Source organism: Populus alba, chromosome 15 (genome assembly GCF_005239225.2).
Source record: "Populus alba chromosome 15, ASM523922v2, whole genome shotgun sequence".
Lineage (NCBI taxonomy): Eukaryota > Viridiplantae > Streptophyta > Magnoliopsida > Malpighiales > Salicaceae > Populus > Populus alba.
The window spans coordinates 11,637,610-11,658,125 of NC_133298.1; the positions used below are offsets into that span (position 1 = coordinate 11,637,610).

Here is a 20,516-nt window from a genome sequence, read left to right on the forward strand (position 1 = left end):
TTTGGACCTCACAATAGACGGGTGCATGGGCCTCCTCTGGAAAATGAAATAGATGGCAATGAAGGGGACAAAGAGGATGAAGAATACAAGGAGAGGAACAAGGGATTTGGTGATCGTAGAGCATATTTTGAGCGAAGTGGCCATGAATTTCCCAGGGGATAGAGAGGGCATGACTTCAACCATCACCCTTTTGATGAGCTAACCAAGGGAATGAAGGTAGATGTCCCAAGTATTTTAGGAAGTGGGACTCTAATGCTTTTGAAGATTGGTTGATGGCCATTGAGGATTATTTTGATTGGTTCTCTGTGTTCGAGGATATAAAAGTTTGTTATATCCGTATGAAATTAAAAGGACATGCACGAGCTTGGTGGGGGTAGCATGGAAGAATAATTACGTCGTACTCAATGTGCGCTAGTGTCTAATTAGGAGGAAATGAAGGAGCGGTTGGAGGAGAAATAATTGCCTATTGATTATGAGCAAATGATGTTTGAAGAGATACTACAACTAAGGTAAGGGATGTTGATTGTCGACCAGTATACAGATTGTTTCCATGAATTGACTATTCGTAGCAAGGTGGTGGAAAACAAGTAACAAACCTTAGCTCGTTACTGCATGAGCTTATGTAATGAGCTACAAAAAGAGATGTTGATTACACAACACCTAAAGAGAAAAGGCCAAGCTTACAGGCAACGGACCACAATGTTATAAGTGTAAAGGGTTTAGACACTTTGTTGTAGTGTGTCCAGTGATAGAAATATTTTTGGCATTTGTGTGTGAAAAAGAAATTAGAATGCTTAATGCATTTGAGGGAGTTAAGGAAAAAAACGATGAAGAAAGTGATGGGAAAAGATGTAGAGCACTTGGGAGTTACCGACTTACCTAGCTATGTGATCTACCGAGTTTTGACTGGCATTAAAAAAAAGGTCCAAGGTGATTCTGATTGGAGGTGCACCAATATTTTTCATACTCGTATGGAGCATGGTGGTCGCACATTAAATGTCATAATTGAAAACAAGAGTGGAATGAATGTAATTTCTAGTGATTCAGTAAAGCGTTTAGGTTTGAAAGTTGAAAAACAGCGTACTCCTTATCGAGTAAGTGGGGTTAATAAAGACAACCCCATCTTAGTCAAGCATCGTTGCTTATTGAGGTTTGTGTTAGGAAAAAAAACTACTTGAACGAGGCCTGGTTTGATGTGGTTCCCATAACCATCTTCCATTTGTTATTGGGTCGACCTTGGATTTATAATAGAAAGGTGTTGTACGGTAGGTATGCCAATTCTTACTCCTTTAAATTTAACGACAAGAAATTCGTTACAAGTCCTTTGTGAATTTTTGAATTTGAAGCACAACAAAAAAGTAGAAGCTAATCTAGTGCTAACCATTCAACAGTTCACTCAAGCTCTAAAAGAAGAAAAACTAGTGATGTTGGTAATGAACCAAGAGGCTAAACAAAATGATGGTATTATCCCCAACAAGTTTACAAAGATGCTAGAGAAATTCCAAGAAATTAGGCCTGACGAGATGCTGAAGTAGCTACCACCAATGCGAAAGGTGCAACATGCCATTGATCTAATCTAAGTTTCTTCTCTGTTGAACCTACCCCATTATCGTATGAGCCCTATGAAAAATATGGAACTCGACCAACAAATTCAATAATTGCTTGACAGTGGCTTCATCTAAGAAAGTCTTAGCCTTTTATGTTGTGCTAGTTTTACTTACACCTAAGAAGAATAATACTTGGAGGATGTGTGTCAATAGCCGAGCAATTAATAAAATGGTGAAGTACAAATCTCTTATCCCTTGGCTTGACGACATGCTAGATTTATTAAGTGGCGCATCCATCTTTACAAAAATTGTTCTTCATAGCGGGTATCATCAAATCTGAATCCATCTAGGGGATGAGTGGAAGATGGCATTCAAGCCCAAGTTGTTATTGCCTCTACATATGCTACTAAGGCTGCTGAATGTTTCAAGCCCAATAAGGATCTCTTTTATTTGCATGGATCACATTAATTAAAGTTTGTTCATCTTGCATTGAAGTCTTGAAACTTGCCTTCACCCAAATATCCTGAATAAATTCATTAATTGTCTCTTTATTTTTTTTTTTCCCTTGACCATGTAATTGGTCCAATCGGCACCTCTAATGAATCATTTGATGATGCTTGTTGATTCTCATCGAAACCCTGGTGAATTTCCTAAACTTGGGTTACTTGCTTAAATTGGAAACCTTTTAAATCCTAGGCTCAAACTCAATGAAGAAACTTAATTTCCCAACCAATTTAATATTGAAGGATGAAACTAGAAAAAAAAAAATTATCAATCAATAGAATGGGGATCAAATCTGATAAGAAAAAAAACACTAGAGGATGAGATCGCAAAAAAATTAATTTTAAAAATCATTTCAAATAAAATAAGTAACAATTAAAATAACAAGGATCAAATTTAACATATAAAAAAATTAGAGGATAAAATTAAAGAAAATCAATTTATTAATTATTCCATATAAAACAAATTGTAAAGAAAATAGGGACCAAATATAAAGAAAAAAAATTGAAGGACTTCTTTTAAAATTTGGAGAGTCATACACGTAAACAGAAGAGGAGAGAAAAAAGATTAAAAAAAAAGGTCATCGACACCAAAATAAAGGTTTGATGATCACACATATCGCCAAAGGATAGAGGAGTCTTCAAGGCAATTGGAACGCCACCCTAAAAGTTGGGGTTTTGGTTGTCAAGGCAATATTGCATGCACGTCTAAAAAGTACAACCATAACACATGCATCAAAAACTTTTTCAAATAATATATATTTATTAAATTGCCAAATCTCCCCTTAGTAAACATAATCATAAAAAAAAAAACTATATTACCAAAACAAAAATGCTCCTAAATGTAAGTTAAAGAAACTTTGGTTTTAAGAGTAATTTAGTCATTTGATTGTATTTTAAAAAACAAAAAGATGAAAATGCCATTAGATGTCAGTTTTGAATTTGTTTTTACTTTTAAAGGTAATTTAGTTATTTCACTATGCTTTTGAAATGTTAAAAGATTGATTTATCCCCGGTTAATATGACAATGACTGATAAATCTATGCAAAAAGATTCTTTTACCCTCATTAGCTAGTTATATGGGTTTTTTTTTCCTTTCTAAAAGGATAAAATAATCATTTCACCATTTTAATCTCGCAAACCCCCAGCCTAAACTTTTCAGTATTAATAAAAACTTATTAACCCGGGAATAAAATGAGTTAATTAGAAAATAAATATGGAGATATCGAATAGATTGAAATGAGTTCTTAAAGATTTAAAACTTCGTGTATGTTATTTTAAAAGTAGACCGAGATGGGATGTAAACCTTGGAGAAATTCTATAAGAATAGTGAAGCAAAAATTATGTTAAATAAATTGAATATTCACACTAGAAGGATGATAATAGATTTTGGAAAATTGAAATAAAATGGTTATATGCTAATTTTAAAAATAATAATACAAAAAATGGCCAAAAATACAAAAACACTAATTAAAATTAAATGGAAGTGATCCATGAGGAATGAAAGGTATTATGATATAATTCAATGAAATTAAAAATAACCCAGCTTAAATTCAGTATAAACAGGTGATGAAATCTAAGAAATATTATCCATGAAACATAAAATGGTGTAAAGGAGGGACATAGTGGAAATTAACAAAATCCATATATAAATACAGGTGTGTGTCTGGCCATTACAAAGAAAAACAAAAGGTGAGGGAGATAGTTTTTCATTTATCTTAAGCTTAATCATTTCAAAACCTACGGAAAACTAAAGATTAGAGGGAAAAGTATGAGATTGTGTTAGTATAAACACTTAATCACTTAAAATTAGAAAGATTTAGTGAAGAGAAAGTAAGGATTTAAAGAGAGGAAGTTAGGGTGGTGAAGGGAAAAAAGGACAAAGTTTGGAGAAATCTTGACTAGTTAGCTTTTGAATTGTGTATTTTTGCTTGATAAAATGTTTTAAGCTTATTTGAACAAGTTATTAAGAAGTTTAATTGATTTTTAAATTCTTGGATTTAGTGTTCTTAAGTGAAATTGGAGGTTTCATGAAATGGTTATGGGGTGATGTTGTTAAAATGAAATAGTATTGAAATGGCCTAAAATAAAAATAACTAAAATAAAAAGAGAAAAGGAGGGTGAAAGAAACTTGATTCATCTTGGGATTTATCCTTTAATTTCTTCTTTTTAGGATGTAATAAATTCTCTTAATAAGTTGTTTTAATTTGTTTTGTGTTTTTTCTTGAATGGTTGAGCTACTAGAGTATTTGGTAGAGGTTTATGGTTTATGAAGTTGAATATGAAATTATGTTTTGATGATGAAATGATGATATTTAATATAGGTGATGAATGGAAGCTAGGTTAGTAGAGAGATTCTTTATTTTAGAGAATGAATTTGATGAGGTTAATGGTTGTGATGTTGTGGTTGCACAAATCAATTACCCTAGATTAAATAAACAAGATAGTATAGAGCAAACAAGGGGTTCATCCTATAAGAAAGGTTTAGTTCAGATTTTTATGCTATATGATATTCAACTGAGGAGTTTTGAAGTTATCTATGATATGCTATAGTATACAAAAAGAAACGATCAATGCTATATCAAAGAAAACCAAAATTTATCAAGAAAACAAACCTTGATAACAAGTAAATGTCCACCTACAGAAATCAAAACTGATTATGAAAATGAAACGTCAATTTATACTCTAAATATTTATCTTTTGTTATGTTGATTAGTCAATAGATTTGTTGTATAACTAATCCTAACCATCAAACAACCATAGTGTTCGCCACACTAGTAATTTAATTCAATGGCAGCCTTAAAAACTAGATAAATTGATTAATCTAGACAACATAATTGTTCGTTGTTCATGTTTAATTTGTTCGAATGTTCTTCCTAAGATTAATAACGTAGATCTGCCATAATTATTAAACTTAGTTGTTTCACAAGTTTATATACCACACCTCTGGTTTTGATAGCAAATTTAACAATAGATTTTTCACAATAATAACTTAGAGCTCATTCTAGCAATTAAAATAAACAATCATAGGCAATAAACATAGGAGAACAAACATATTCATTCATAATATATACTAAAAAAAAAAAGGTAAAATAAATCTCACAGTTCTTAAAAATTGAAGGTTTCTATGTTCTTGCAACCAAGAAAAAGAGTTTAGTCTTGCATGTCTATTGAACAACTAATCAAAAAGAAAGAAGAATGCATGATTTTGAGTTTTTTAGAGGAAGGTGCATTTTTTCCCTCTTAGCTGGCTGCCCCCTTTTCCTTTCTCTCTTTCTTTTTATATCCTAGGAAACCCTAATATCTTTTCTACAAAAAGAGTCCTTTCCTAAATAAACAATTTACGTTTATATAGTTCAATAACTATTTTTCTAAAAAAAAAAATAGCCTTGCATAAAATCTTCAAGCTTTGACTTTTGACTTAGAGGAGTTAAATTGCCAAAATAAAGACTTGGATGTTGGTTTGGATGCTTTAAGATGTAATTTGGACTTATTTCTTTACAAAATCTATCTGCTGGCAGAATTTATATGTCATCTTAGAAAAATCATATCTCTCTTATATGAGCTTTGTTTCTACTAAATTTAGGTAGGCTGATGAGTTTTCGAGTCAAGAATCCAACAAAATTAAGTTTGCATAAATGGATTTATGGAGCTCAAAATATTTAAGTCGGAATGACTGAAAGTCAACATTAGCATAATACGAGATTTGACTTTGAATGCTGCGATTTCTATGCTTTTTTTAATTATTTTTCTTGCCATATATGTATATAAAGGTATGGATGTTAACTTTTTAATTCCACTGGAATCACTTCATTTCGACTTCTAAAGCTTAAGCTCTGCACAAAACATCGATCGAAGGTCAAATCCGTCAATTATTTTTAATTTACTTCTTTTTGAATCTTACATCCAAAAATGCCTTCAAAATATATTTATATATAAAAAAAAAATATCAAGGCATTTTATAAATAAAACATAGACAAAATACGAGGTAAATGTGGGTAAAACTATCAAATAATATGGTTGCATTATTAATGAGTTTAAGATTTATGTTAAATGATGACATATGAATGTATTATATGTATATGGTTGCTGAAAATGATAGAAAAATGCAGGGGAAACAAGTAGATGTTAAACTTAGAAATAAAAAACTAGATAGCTTGTCTCTTAGTTTCTCCACTAATATTAGGACCCTAAGATGATAAAATTTAAGATAATTTCAATTATAAAAGTTATAAACATGGATGTTACCTTTTGAACGTAACTTACCTTGCTTAAATTGGAGTGACAAAACACTAGATATGGGATATACACCAAAGAAGGGTCTAAACTGAAATCAGTAGTGTAATTTTTTATGCTATTGTAATTTGTGAATTTTGGCATGTAGATGGCAAAACTAGGTTTAGTCATTTTCATAAAAGTTGTAGACTTATATTTAAACTTTTCAAAGAAAAAAAACCATGTATAAGACCGAGTTCTATAAATTTAGTTATAATTAAAATGCTGAACAATGTTATGAGTTAATTATGTTGAACCATCTGAAATTTTTAAATTGTTAAATCTTGTTTGTTTGGAGTTGTTCCTGGTTAAAAATGTTGAATTATTGAGGGAATGAAAAATGGAAAGTGTGTGTATGTATGGATAAAACTTGAAATTAATAAATTGTACTTGTTAGTATAAGTAAGACCGTGAGCACCAAACAGTAGCAGGGGACGACTAGTAGAGCACAAATTTCAGGTAAATGCTTGGTACCTTAGACAATTATTTTAAAATCTCTTATAAATTCTTGATTGAGGTTCTTGTAAAATGCATATCAAAATTTTTATTATTCATGTTTGTTATATGAATATTGGTTGAACTAGTTCCTTAGTTTGGAACGAGTGCCTTGTGAATGAGCTATTGGTTGGACCAACTTCCTAATGCTAAGACTAGCACCTCGAGAATGGGCGATTTGCACAACCAGTTTTCTAGTTTGGGATTGGTACCCTGCTAGATGGGCAATTATAGAAATTTGGTTAACGAAATTAGAACCCTAGATATTTGCCTATTTAAAAAAAATTGATAATGTGTTGTATAATTTCTTAAATTGTTTAATTAATGATGCTTTTATAAATTAATGTACAGGTTTATCTCAGCATCGTATCTCCTAATTGATGAATTAGTCTTTTTTGTATGTCTACTTAGTGTGTAATAAATTAATAGAGAAATTCCCTTTTGAATTGTATTTACCATTAATTTTGATTTGTATGTATAAATTTATGTAGCACTTTATTTTATTATGTAATAGATTTATGTTATTATCTAAGTTATATGATGCATGAACCCAATTGTTGCAAGTAACTAATTATTTGTTTCTTTAATTAAATTGTATGAACTTTTCTTAGATTTTATTAAATTAAAGTGTGTAAAAGCATTGGTTAAATGATGATTGTTTAAGTCCAGGATGTTGGACTATGGATTGAATATATTATTAATGAGAAACGAAACAACATTGGCGATATCTTAGTACCACTCATATAAAAAAAAAATCCTAGGATTTTCTTATTATTATTTTAGAATCCATGTTAAAGTTATTTTAAAAGTTAGGGTTGTTACATATGTGTTTTGAGAAATTAAGTTAGTAGACTACATGAAGAATAACATAAGTTGTGGCTATAAAAAAATAAAAGATGTTTAGTTTATGACGTGGAATGTACTATGATGAAAATTGTTATAATGGAACTTAGTTATAGTTCCCGAGTTTATAAGAATAGATATTGATGAATTGATCATGTTTTGATAGGGGACACCTAAGCGGCAAGACTATAAAGTGAAGTAGATGCTAGGACATCACTAGGACATCACATATAGTAGGTAAGTGTCCTAAACCTCAATATTTTATTTGAATCGCTTAAAACATTTTATTTGCAATTATCTTTAATGTACAAATCATGAGTGAAGTATAAAACGATAAAAAAAGGTGAAAGAATAGGAAACAAATATGAATTTGATTAGCTGTCTAAGGTGATTTAGGAGCTAATGATATCAATATGATTTATTGATACCAATATCAATGTTGATATTTACTTAAATTTAATTAGTTGTTCCAAGTTATGAAGTTAATGACATCAACGAGTACATTGACATTGGCATTAACAAAGTGGACAAAAAACAATAATGATGAACTTGATTAGCTAAAGATACCAATAAGTTATATTGGTATCGGCATTTCTTAAACTTGATTAATTATTCCCGGTTTGGAAGATTAATGGTACCAATGAGTTACATTATTATTAATATTTTTTGAATTTGATTAGTCGTTCCTAGTTTTGGAGACTAACAGTACCAATAAGTTATATTAATATTGACATTTCTAAAACATGATTTGTCATTCCTGGTTTGGAAAACTAATAATATTAATAGGTTATATTAATATAGATATTTTTTAAATTTAATTAGTTATTTTTAATTTGAGAGACTAATGATGTCAATAAAATTTATTGGTATCGATATTTATATAAAAAATCAAAACGTTGTTGTTTTGATAAACAAAAATATTGAATTTTTTTCATTGACTCAAACTAGGTTATAAATTAAGGGGTGACTTAGTTAACTCATCAAGCTAAAACAATTATATAACATTACGTTTAAGTGTAATATGCTTTGTTTCCTTGGTATCATTTGCCAATGAGGCCAACAACCTTCTTCCATCCAAAAATGGCAAATTAGAATTTGGTCCAAAAACACCAAATATCGAAACTGCTTGAAGAATATCTACCCACTATCTCCACAGGATATGGTCAGCCAAAAACATGAAACCATGGATTGGTAGTCTTGACCTAAAAGAACGTAAAAACTCTAATTAAAGAAAACCTTCAAAAATTCAAAAAAGGCAGCAAAACAAAATCCCAAGTCCACAAGATCCCACGAATCCCACACGCACATGGTCCCCTTGGTGGGCCCGGAACCATCGGACTTGAAAGCCATAGTTTAAATATAGTTAATTGTTAGAAATGCAGAGAAAAAGCAAATCCACAAAATTCCACCACATAAAAGAAGAAAAAAAAAGAGGACAGAGGCCCCATGATGTGAATTTCATTAAAAAATATTTAAAAACATGTATTTTTCAAAAGTTAAATTTTTTATTAAAAATTAATATCTTTTTTTTATATTTTTAATATTTTCATTTTAAAAATAATTTTTTAAAAAATAAAATAATATTATTTTAAAATATTTTAATATAAAAAACACTTTAAAAAACGACGATTGGTAATAAAACCAAACTTCCCCCGTCCTACACGCTGCCCTTTAACTATCTTCTCCTAACAATAATAGTTTTAATCGAATTTCTTTCTTCTACTGCTATATATACCCTTCTCATTTCTCTTAACCTCTCGTCCCGCTCCCCGTATATTCTCTCTCTAGAAACCTTCTTGCCGGCTAAACACTCACGCATTCTCTCTCTTAGACACGTCTCTTCTGTCCTGTTCTCTTCAGATTTTTATTGCAATAACCAAGCTCTACGTTGTCCTACTTGTGACATAATTCTTCCTCTTCTAGATTTTCGATTTCTTTGTCTGCCTTCCTATACATAGTTTAACACCTTATTATGGATCAAGAAAACAGAAAGAAACGAACCCGGGATGAGTTGGGCGTCCTGAGTTCCGATTCTCCCGAGGTTAAACTAGCTCGGGTTGACTCGGAGGCTAACTCGCCTCTTCTGAAACCTGACCGAGATGAACTGGTCGAGGTCCGTGAAGATTTTCTCAGCATCTTTGATGAATCGGATGAGCCAGTCGTTCAGGGGCTGGAGTCGGTTATAAAAAGTTTTGAAGAGGAGATCCACGTAGGGGTTTCGGTTCCGGATATGTCGTCAGATTCTGGTGGTTCGCAAACGGACCTTGGTTACCTCCTAGAGGCCTCGGATGACGAGCTTGGCTTGCCGCCGACGTTTGCTGTTGGCGAGGAGAAAGACGCCGCTGCGGTCGCCGTTTTGTCAGCGGAGGAGGAGGGACCTGGAACTGTTGGTTTTGTTGAGATGCTAGGGTTTGAGGATGAGATACCGAATTATGACTCATTTGAGTTTGGCCTCGTTGGTAACACGGAAGGAAATCATAATTATTGTGATAATAACGGTGATTTTGTGGCGTTAGGTGGGTTGTTTGATTATTCGGACGAGAACTCGGTACCGGCCGATATTTCTGGATTCCTGTGGCAGCCCGAGTTATCGGCTTTGTGAAAATATCTCAAAAGAAAGGAGAATAAAACGTTTCGGGCAACCCGGAGTTTGTAGGGTTAACCGCACGTTTCAGTAGGAAAAAAGTGTGTTCATATTATGAATGATGTTTAGGCTGTAAATTTTGGAAAGAAAGAAGTAATCAAGGAAGAAAAATAGGTGTTGATTATGAATTATGTTTTTCAGATTTTTTGTATTTTTAATATTAATATATTAAAAGTAATTTAAAAAATATTAAATAAAGTAAAGCCGATTGATTGGATCGCGAATCTGATGGCTGCTCGTAACAAATGGTTTCAAACGACACCTGAAAACATTAGCGCCTCGTAAAGAGGGATGCGAAAAACAATGGGTTCATATGGCTGCCCGAATCAATGGACTAACAAATTGAACCGTTGAACTATAATTCTTTTAAGATGCGAAATAGTATTTAATTAATACAAATAAAGTTATAAGTATAATAGTATTTTAACAATAGTACTAATTGAATATCAAAACAAGAATCCAAGTTATAAAGGTTGAATAGTTCAATAAAAAAGCAAGAAGTCCTCCCTAATGTTTTATTAATGAAATCAATGGTTTTTTTTTTTTTTTTAACTTACAAATAAAAAAAATTTATACTTCAACAAAATAAATCTTACTGGAATATTAAGATCAAATTAAACCCCAAATATAAATTAGTTTAAAATTACTTTTAAAATAAGATAATAAAATTCAAGTCTTAATAAATAAAGCTCAATTTGTACAATAACTTCTAGGCCATATCAAAAGGCCTTTTCAAAGTTTGATCGTTATGAAATTTTAACCATGTAAAAAACATGATCTTTAAAATCTTCTAATTTTTTTTTTTTGTATAATTCAATAATTGGATTTAAAGTTATAACCATTAAACATAAATCTATGTAACCAAGCTCTAGTACATGTTAATCGACCCTATATTTGCTTGGATTGCATTGATCAAGGTGATTAGTACTTAAAAATGTATTTTTATTAAGATTTTATATCATTATTTTGCACTTGAAGTATCAATAACTCCTTAACTAAAACATGTTTTATAATAACATGTCTGATACTATAAGATACCTTAATATATGGTAAATGTTCATCTTAAATGTAGGCCTATCACATAAATCAAAGGATTGATTGATGAATTCAACTATTAAAATTGAGAAGATAAAGAGAGGGTGAAACTTAGAAAAGTGATGCTGGTTTAGTCCAAACTGAAACACTACTTGGTAATTGGGTCATATATGGAGCTGTAGATCTCAGATTTAGGTCTGCTTTATATGGATGGAAAGATAAGACATAGACCTAAAACTTTCATGTGAAGTCTAAGATTTAAAAAGGCCGTTTTCAAGTCCAAATTATAGCAACAACGGAGAAGTCCGAATCTATCTTGCAGCTTAGACACTGTTTAGTGTTTAACCAATATCTCAAGTTCTAGAAGTCCAAATGACCTCAATTTTTTTTTTCCAGAAAAGCTGAGACAATTTCCTAGAACTTTCATGAGTAAAGTTGGTTCAAATTTCGATGTTAGCAATGACATTTTGTTTAGACAAGAAGATAAGGATTATCACCAAGTCAAGATGTGGCCACCCACTCAACAATTATTCATCAAATCAATAGTTTCAAATTTTGGTTTATAAAAGGAGGCATTTTCCATACATTTAGGCATCTTGGTGTTCAGATCAAGATCATGCTATTGCTCTCTTTCTTTGTATTTTGTAATGTTCAAGTTTTATGTTATTAATATCTTGTTATACTTTTCATTTCCTTTCCTTTACTTATATAATTATGTTTTTATCTTGTTTATTTATGTTTCTTTCTTTCATTATGTTTAGCTAAATTTATTATGTCAAGATGAAAGGGTTACACTAATGGTGTAAGAATAAGTATAGTATAAACTCAACATGAACTTTAATGCTTGATACTAACATGTTTTATATTTGTTAATAATTTATAATCCGATTAGAACCTTATTTGTGTGTGGTTTCTAGTTGAGTAATAAGAGTTTATACTATACTTGTTTAAAGTACCATTAGTGGATCCTCTAACCTTGACATTTGTTTTTATCATTGTTTAATCCTCACATTAATCTTACATCTCAAAGTCCTCCTCCTACTATTATTATTACTACTAGTATTATTATTAATACTACTACTACTACTACTACTACTACTACTACTACTACTACTACTACTACTATTATTTTATTATTGTTATTGTTGTTGTTATTATTATTGTTGTTGTTGTGTTGTTGTTTATAATTTATATAGTTAACCTCCTTGTGGTTCGACCTCGGTCTTGCTGGGTTATTTATTATTTTGACACTCCTGCACTTGGGAAAAGACATCAATCTTTTGGTTGTGTCAAGTTTTTGGTGGCGTTGCTGGGAGGTAAATTCAATTATAATATTTTTATTTTGTCTTTTCACTTTTTATTTTATCTAACTTTTGTTTTTTTTTGTTTCCTTTTCTTCCTTTTATTCTCTTCCTACACATGCATGAGAGTTTGGTCACATACCTTAAGTGGTAGAATTTGTAAGGTATCCTCATTATTTTCATAAAATATGCTCGAAGAAGATAACCAGTCGCTTCATAATGAGAATAATGAGAATAATCGTGTTAGAACACTTAGAGGCCACATGAATCCCACAAGAACAAGTGCCCCCTTATGCATAGTTTTCCCTCCTGATGCATCTCATTTTAATTTTAAGCTAGACATTATTCAACTTTTACCTTCTTTTTATGGCTTAGATATAGAAAATCCATACTTACATTTGAGAGAATTTGAAGAAGTTTGTAACACTTATAATGACTCAAATTGTAGCATGAACACCATCATATTAAAGCTTTTTCCTTTTTCTTTAAAAGATAAAGCTAGAACATGGCTACAAAATTTGAGACCAGGATCCATTCGTGCTTGGGATGAAATGCAACAATAATTTATAAAGAAGTTTTTTCCGTCTCACTGAATAAACTTTTTCAAAGGACAAATAATCACTTTCACTAAAAAAACCAAAAGAAACATTTTACCAATATTAAGATAGGTATCGAGACTTACTTAATACTTTCCCTTATCATGGTTTTGAAACATGGAGATTGGTTTCATAATTTTATGAAGGGTTAACACCTAAAGATAGGCAAATGGTTGAATTGATGTGTAGTGAAACTTTTGAAGATAAAGACCCTAATGAAGCAATAGAGTACCTAGACTTGCTAGTTGAAAATGCGCAAAATTAAGACACTACGGGCACTTATGAGGCACCAAGTAAAACCCAACCTCATACATTTAGTGGAGATATGTATAACCTTAGGGAAGATCATGACCTCCAAGCCAAGTTTGCATCTTTAGCTAAAAAAGTTGAGGCACTAGAATTGAAAAAGAGTGGTCAATTAAAATCTGGTTAAGACATTGTGTGTCAAATCTGTGAAACAAATGAACATGCAACCAATGACTGTCCAACTTTTCCTTCTTTCAAGAAATACTTCTATGAACAAGCCCATGCTTTAAACAGTTTTCAAAGCCCCAATCATAACCTATACTTGCAAACATACAACCCTGGTTGGAGAAATCACCTAAATTTCAGTTGGAAGAGTGATAACAATAATGCACAAACTTCACAGCCACCATTTCAAGCACACCACAATTACCAAAATTCTCATGGATATGCACCTCATTATGCTCCACCTTCTAGAAGAAATGTTAAGGAAACATTGCATGCATTCATTGAAAAGTAAAAGACAATCAACACTCAACTTGCTTAAAGCATGACAGATTTTAAAGATGCTCTTGCAAAATTCACATATGCTCTCAGTTTTCAAGAGAACAATAAGTTTCCATCTCAACCATAACAAAATCCAAAGGGGCAATACAATGCAAATGCAAGTAGTTCTGGAAGCCAACAAATGGATCAAGTCAAATCAGTCATCACTCATCACAGTGGTAAGGTTATTAAAAAACCCATTCTTGAACCTTGTAAGAAAGATGATGAGTCAATCTCTGAGGGTAAGGAAGGGGTTGAATCTGAACATTGCAAAGAAAAGACTAATTCCTCACCAGCACTTCTATTTCCTCATACCATGACCAAACAAGAAGAAATCAAGGATGAAAAAGGCACCGAAAATGTTGTCGCGGATCATTTGTCAAAATTGACAATAGATTCGACATCCGACATCACACCAATTGATTATTACTTTCTTGATAAATCTTTACTTTCTTTTAGTTCAATGCCTTGGTTTGCTAAAATATTAATTTTCTTACTTTAGGATTTTTGCCAGCTCATTTGGATAACCAAGACAAAAGAAAGTGTTTGAGCGAAGTGCAAAACTTTTATTAGGATGACCCTTACTTATTCAAATATTGTCCTGATCAAGTATTTCAAAGATGCATTCCCGACAATGAGGTAAGTAGTGTCATTAAATTTTGTCACTCTAAGGCATGTGAAAATCATTTCTCATAAAAAAAGACAACTGCAAAAATCTTACAAAGTGAATTTTACTAGCCCACCATGTTCAATGACTCATATGCATTCTACAAAACCTGTGAAAATTATTAAAAGGTGGGATTTATTTCAAAACATAGAGTCTTTAGATAATCTTCTATTGACTCTTAGGTCTCATTATAGTGGAGATGTGCATCGTGCAATTCATGATTTATGGTCCTATTTTCATAAAGAACATGATCATCATAGTCTTGGGAATCTGACTAAAAAAAGATCCTGTTTGCCAATTTTTAAAAAAAATTGGATGGGAAGCCTATCCCCAACCCATAGAGGGTGTTTAAGCCGTTCTTGGAAGTAAAACCAAGGGAAAATGTGAGCCATAATCACAACTACCTGTACATACACATGCTTTTTTAAAAAATAAAAAATAAAAAAAAGGGGGAAGAAAGAGAGAGAGAGTAATAGACCTTCTTCTTCGTCTCGATTTCTACTCAACCTATCATTCTACAAGTATAAGACCGGTCTTGAAATGGTAGGATCCTCAGTTCTTAAAATAAAAAAATATTTATGTTTTTTGTGGATCTAGTCCTGGGAAAGAAAAAGAGTTTATAGAATCCGCAAATCCTCTTAGTCAGATACTAGCTGAGAGAAAGATTCATTTAGTATATGGGGGAGATAGCCTTGAGTTAATGGGGAGTGTGTCAATAGCTGCATTCTTAGGAGACAGTCAAGTTGTGGGTATCATCCCCAAAGCTTTAGTGAATGAGGACATCATTGGAAAAATAATTGGAGAGGAACTATAAGTATCCACAATGTCTGATCGAATGAATACAATGTTTAAACACGCTGATGCCTTCATTGCCTTACCAGGTGGTCTGGGCACATTGGAAGAGATCTTTCATATTTTCTCTTAGGCCCATCTGCACATTCACTATAAACCTATAGGTTTGTTAAATGTTAATGGTTTGTATGATAATTTGTTGTCTTTTCTTGATCAAGCTATGGAACATGAACTTCTAACATGCGACACGACAAATCATAATCTTTGCTGCTACTACTGAATAATTGATTGACTAACTACAATCTTTCATCTCTATAATTGATCCCTCCATGAATCACATAAATTGGTTAACTAAGGAAAGCAACAAAAAACTTAGATTGGATTTGAGCCTTCATTTGTGAACCTTGTGTCTTTTGGTTTTATTAATAGCTTATTATTTTCTTTTGTTATTTCTTATATTTGTTTAAGTGTGTTTCAGGTTTGTTAGTGTTCATTGTTTCAGGTGATGTCTTCTATACTCTATCTTTCTATCTTAGGAGATTGAGGACAATATCTCGTTTTGGTTGGGGGGAGAGGGTACTAGTTGACGTTAAAAAAAACAAAAAAAAAAACTTACTAACTATTTTTGCTATTATTAAAATCATTTGACAAAATTGTTATTACTAGGATGATAGAGTAAGGGATAATTTTATTGACTCTTGAGACGCATCTTAGTAAACATTTTGCAATGGTTATTTGCAATATTCATAACAAGGTCTATCATATACTTCTCTTGGAATATTCAGGTTTATAAACTCTCGCATTATTATCACTTGATTCTACTCATATACTTATTTAACAAGTATCTTTAAACCTTCATTTTCACACACACTTTAACATATGATTGTGGGTTGCACATTGGATTATTATATTATTTATGTTCTTTTGTTAAAGGTAACAACTAAGGGAAATGGATAGTATATAATTTGTAAAAAAATTAAAAAACAAAAATAAACAAAAATAAAAATTGATGATAATAAAAACGTAGATAAGTTTGGTTTCGTTGCCTTCCTAACCTAAGCAATTAAGTCTGAAGGGGTGTTTTAACACATAATACCCTAAAGTCAACTGACTTGGGAGCTATTGATCCAACGCTTGTTACATGGGTTGAGGAGAAAAGCTTAAGAGAATAAAAAATTGCATTATCTATGTATCAGTATCTGCAACTTGAGTTATTAAGCTCGTAGGGATGTCTCAACACCTAATGCTCTAAGACTAACTAGTCTAGGAGTCATTAGCCTAAAGCTCGTTACATGGGTTAAAGATGCATTGTGTTTTAAGTTGTATGTGTATATATATATAAAGAAATAATAATAATAATAATCCCAACCCAAGAAAATTACCCTTAAACATTAGAACATAATATTTTTTTCTTCCAACAAAAGCCCCATCATCTACGTTTTCATACATTGAGCACATAAAAAGAAAGTTTATTAATATCTTGTTTAAGAAATATGAAGCAAAAATATAAATTTAATGAGAGTTTGTTTATTTGGATAGATTAATGGAAGTTGAATGATGAATGCCTTGCTTTGTGGAACTTGCAAATTATTTTTCAAATTTAATGCTTTGATTACTAGGGACTAGTAATAAGCTGGTTGGGGGGGTGTGATTAGTACTTAAAAGTGTATTTTTATCAAAGTTTTATATCATCATTTTGCACTTGAAGTATCAATAACTCTTTTATAATAATAAGTCTGATATTATAAGATACCTTAATTTATGCTAAATATTCATCTTAATTGCAGACCTATCATATAAATGAAAGGATTGATTGATAAGTTTAAGTACTGAAATTGAAAGGACAAAGAGAGGACCAAACTTAGAAAAGAGATGCTGGTTTAGTCCAAACTTGAACTCTATTCAGTAATTGGGTCATATCTGGAGTTGTAGATCTTGGATATAGGTCTGCTTTATATGGATGGAAAGATAAGATGTAGGCCTAAAACTTTCATATGGAATCCAAGATTTAAAAAGGCTGTTTTCAGGTCCAAATTCTAGCAACAACGGAGAAGTCCGAATCTGTTCTGCAGCCCAGACACTATTTAGTGTTCAACTCATATCTCAAGTTCTAGAAGTCCAAATGACCTTAATTTTTTTTTCCTGAAAAGCTGAGACAATTTGCTAGAACTTTCATGAGTGAAGTTGGTTCAAATTCCGACGTTAACAATGATGTTTTGTTCAGACAAGAAGATAAGGGTTGTCACCAAGTTAAGATGTGGCCACCCACTTAACAATTATTCATCAAATCAATAGTTCCAAAATTTGGCCTATAAAAGGAGGTATTTGCCATGCATTTAGGCATCTTGGTGTTCAAATCAATATCATGCTCTTGCACTCTTTCTTTGTATTTTGTAATGTTCAAGTTTTATTTTATGTTATATTAATCTCTTGTTTATGCTTTTCATTTCCTTTCCTTTACTTATATAATTATTTTTTTATCTTGTTTATTTATGTTTCTTTCTTTCATTATGTTTAGCTAAATTTATTGTGTCAAGGTGAAAGGATTACACTAATGGTGTAAGAATAAGTATAGTATAAACTCAACATGGACTTTAATACTTGATACTAACATGTTTTATATTTATTATCTTGCTCACTCATAATACCTTGCTTGTTAAATGGTTAATCTAGATTTGTGTTGAACAACCCTTGGTAGTATAACAAATACTTGGTACTTTCATAGCCCAACTGTATGGTATAACCGACACCTATGCTATGAAAGGAACTTGATTTGTTGTTAACATAAGTTATCACCATGAATACCTGATAATATTTACAGGTATTGGCATTACTCGAATAAGATAATTAATATAACCATGTTAACAATTATAATCTGATTGGAACCTCCTTTGTGTGTGGTTTCCAGTTGAGTAATAAGAGTTTATACTATACTTGTTTGAAGTACCATTAGTGGATCCTATAACTTTTAACATTTGTTTTTATCATTGTTTAATTCTTACATTAATCTTACATCTCAAAGTCCTCTTTACTATTACTATTACTATTACTATTATTACTATTAATAATATTAGTATTACTACTACTACTAGAATTACTACTACTACTACTACTACTACTATTATTCTTATTGTTGTTGTTGTTGTTGTTATTGTTGGTGTTGGTGTTGGTGTTGTTATTGTTGTTGTTATTTATTATTTATATAGTTAATCTCCTTGTGGTTCGACCTCGGTCTTGGCGGGTTATTTATTACTTTGACACTCCTACATTTGGGAGAAGACATCAATCTTCTGGTCGTGTCATTAGCAAATCAATATTCATTCTAATTTTGTGTCACCATCAAACCAACTTTCAATAATGATTTTCTACGACAGACTTCCATATTAGAAATGACTTAAATGCTTGTAATAATTTCTTTGTATGATTGTGTCATATGTGAAACACTCAAATGTGAATATGTGTATTCTTGAGATATATATGGTGACGAGTTATGTGATTTTCGAATACAAATGTGGTGATTTGTGATTATTGGTGTGTTAGGTGGTGTGACCACGATTGAACCTTTGACTAGACAAGGACAACCCACTTGGGGAACAAGTAGGTGGTTTCCATCTTTTTCTTGTATCATGTTAATGTTCTAAAATGATTTACTTACGGATGATATATTATTGCGTTGTGGTGAATGTTAAACCGATTATGAAATGTTGATTGAGTTGATGAATGTTACTATGAAATGTTGATTGAGTTATTGATGAATGTTGAAATGATTATGAAATGTTGATTGAGTTGTTGATTAGCTTTACCTAACATCATCCAAGATGGATGGCTGGGTTGTAATGATGATTAACTTCGGCTAATGGCATCCTAGATGGATGGTCGAGATGAATTAATGATTAGTTTCAGCTAATGACATCCTAAAGGGATGGCTAGGATGAACTGATGATTAATTTCAGCTAATGACATCCATGATGGATAACGGGGTTGTGTTAGATGATTAGCTTAAGCTAATGACATCCTAAAAGGATGGCCAGGATGGATTAATCATTAGCTTCGGCTAATGACATCCTAAATGGATGGCTGGGTTAAATATGACATTTAGCTTTGGCTAATGGCATTCTAAATGGATGATCAAGTTGATTATGATGATTGGCTTTGGCTAATAATATGTGTAAGAGATGACAAGTTTGATTTTATGGTTAGTTTTAGTTAATGACATCCGAGACGGATGAACGAGTTTGGATGTTACGGTTAGCTACGGCTAAAAGTATCTATGGTGAATGACCAGGTTAAAGTGAAATAATTAACCCCACAACTCCTATGAAGAGGTTGGGACGTATAAGTGAGAATAATACACTTAACAAAATAATAAGGAATGTACCTGTTTTAAGTTGATAACAAAAACTAATTATAATGTTCTTATAGTTGTTTATTATCATGTTTAGATTATTTACAATTCTTGTATCCATGTTGTTTTTCTAACAGGGACATCACACAATCAAGCTGCGTAGGAAAGCCCATTGCATGGGTTCATATATTTTGGAAGGTGTTATGTAATAGTACGTTTTAGGTGTTATGTATTTGATAAGAACAAACAAACGAGTTGAATATTTGCCATTCGAAACTTTTGTAAAGATTTGTATCGAAAATTATAATGGAATATGAATAAGGAAAGTATGATTTTGTAAACATGATGTGGTGAATATATGTATGTGTTATTCTCTTTTATGAGAATGTTGTGTTGTGAAATCACATGAGTATTACACTACACTAAGAAATAAATTTTGTTACGATAAACCCTAAATACCGTTGCGAGAATGTGTATTGTCATTTTTAAGGAATGTTGGTTTACATTACCCTATGTGGGTTATGCCTTGCTAATGAATGTAATGCACTTATAAATTTACAGAGAAATATTGCAAAAACCATCAAGAACCTAACGAGTTACAAAAAAACCTACCGATTGTTAGCTATGAAAAGCCGGGTTATTATAGTTGGTATCAAAGCGCCTGGTTAGGATCTTGAGGATTGGTGA

The 20,516-nt window shown here is 31.6% G+C and overlaps 1 protein-coding gene across 1 annotated transcript; it reads left to right on the forward strand.

The window, feature by feature from the left end:
- The first annotated feature begins 9,363 nt into the window (after positions 1 to 9,363).
- On the forward strand, positions 9,364 to 10,444 carry LOC118032773 (uncharacterized). Its single transcript, XM_035037558.2, has one exon. The coding sequence runs from the start codon at positions 9,633 to 9,635 to the stop codon at positions 10,260 to 10,262; it is 630 nt and encodes a 209-aa protein (XP_034893449.1). The 5' UTR covers positions 9,364 to 9,632; the 3' UTR covers positions 10,263 to 10,444.
- The last annotated feature ends 10,072 nt before the right edge of the window (positions 10,445 to 20,516 follow it).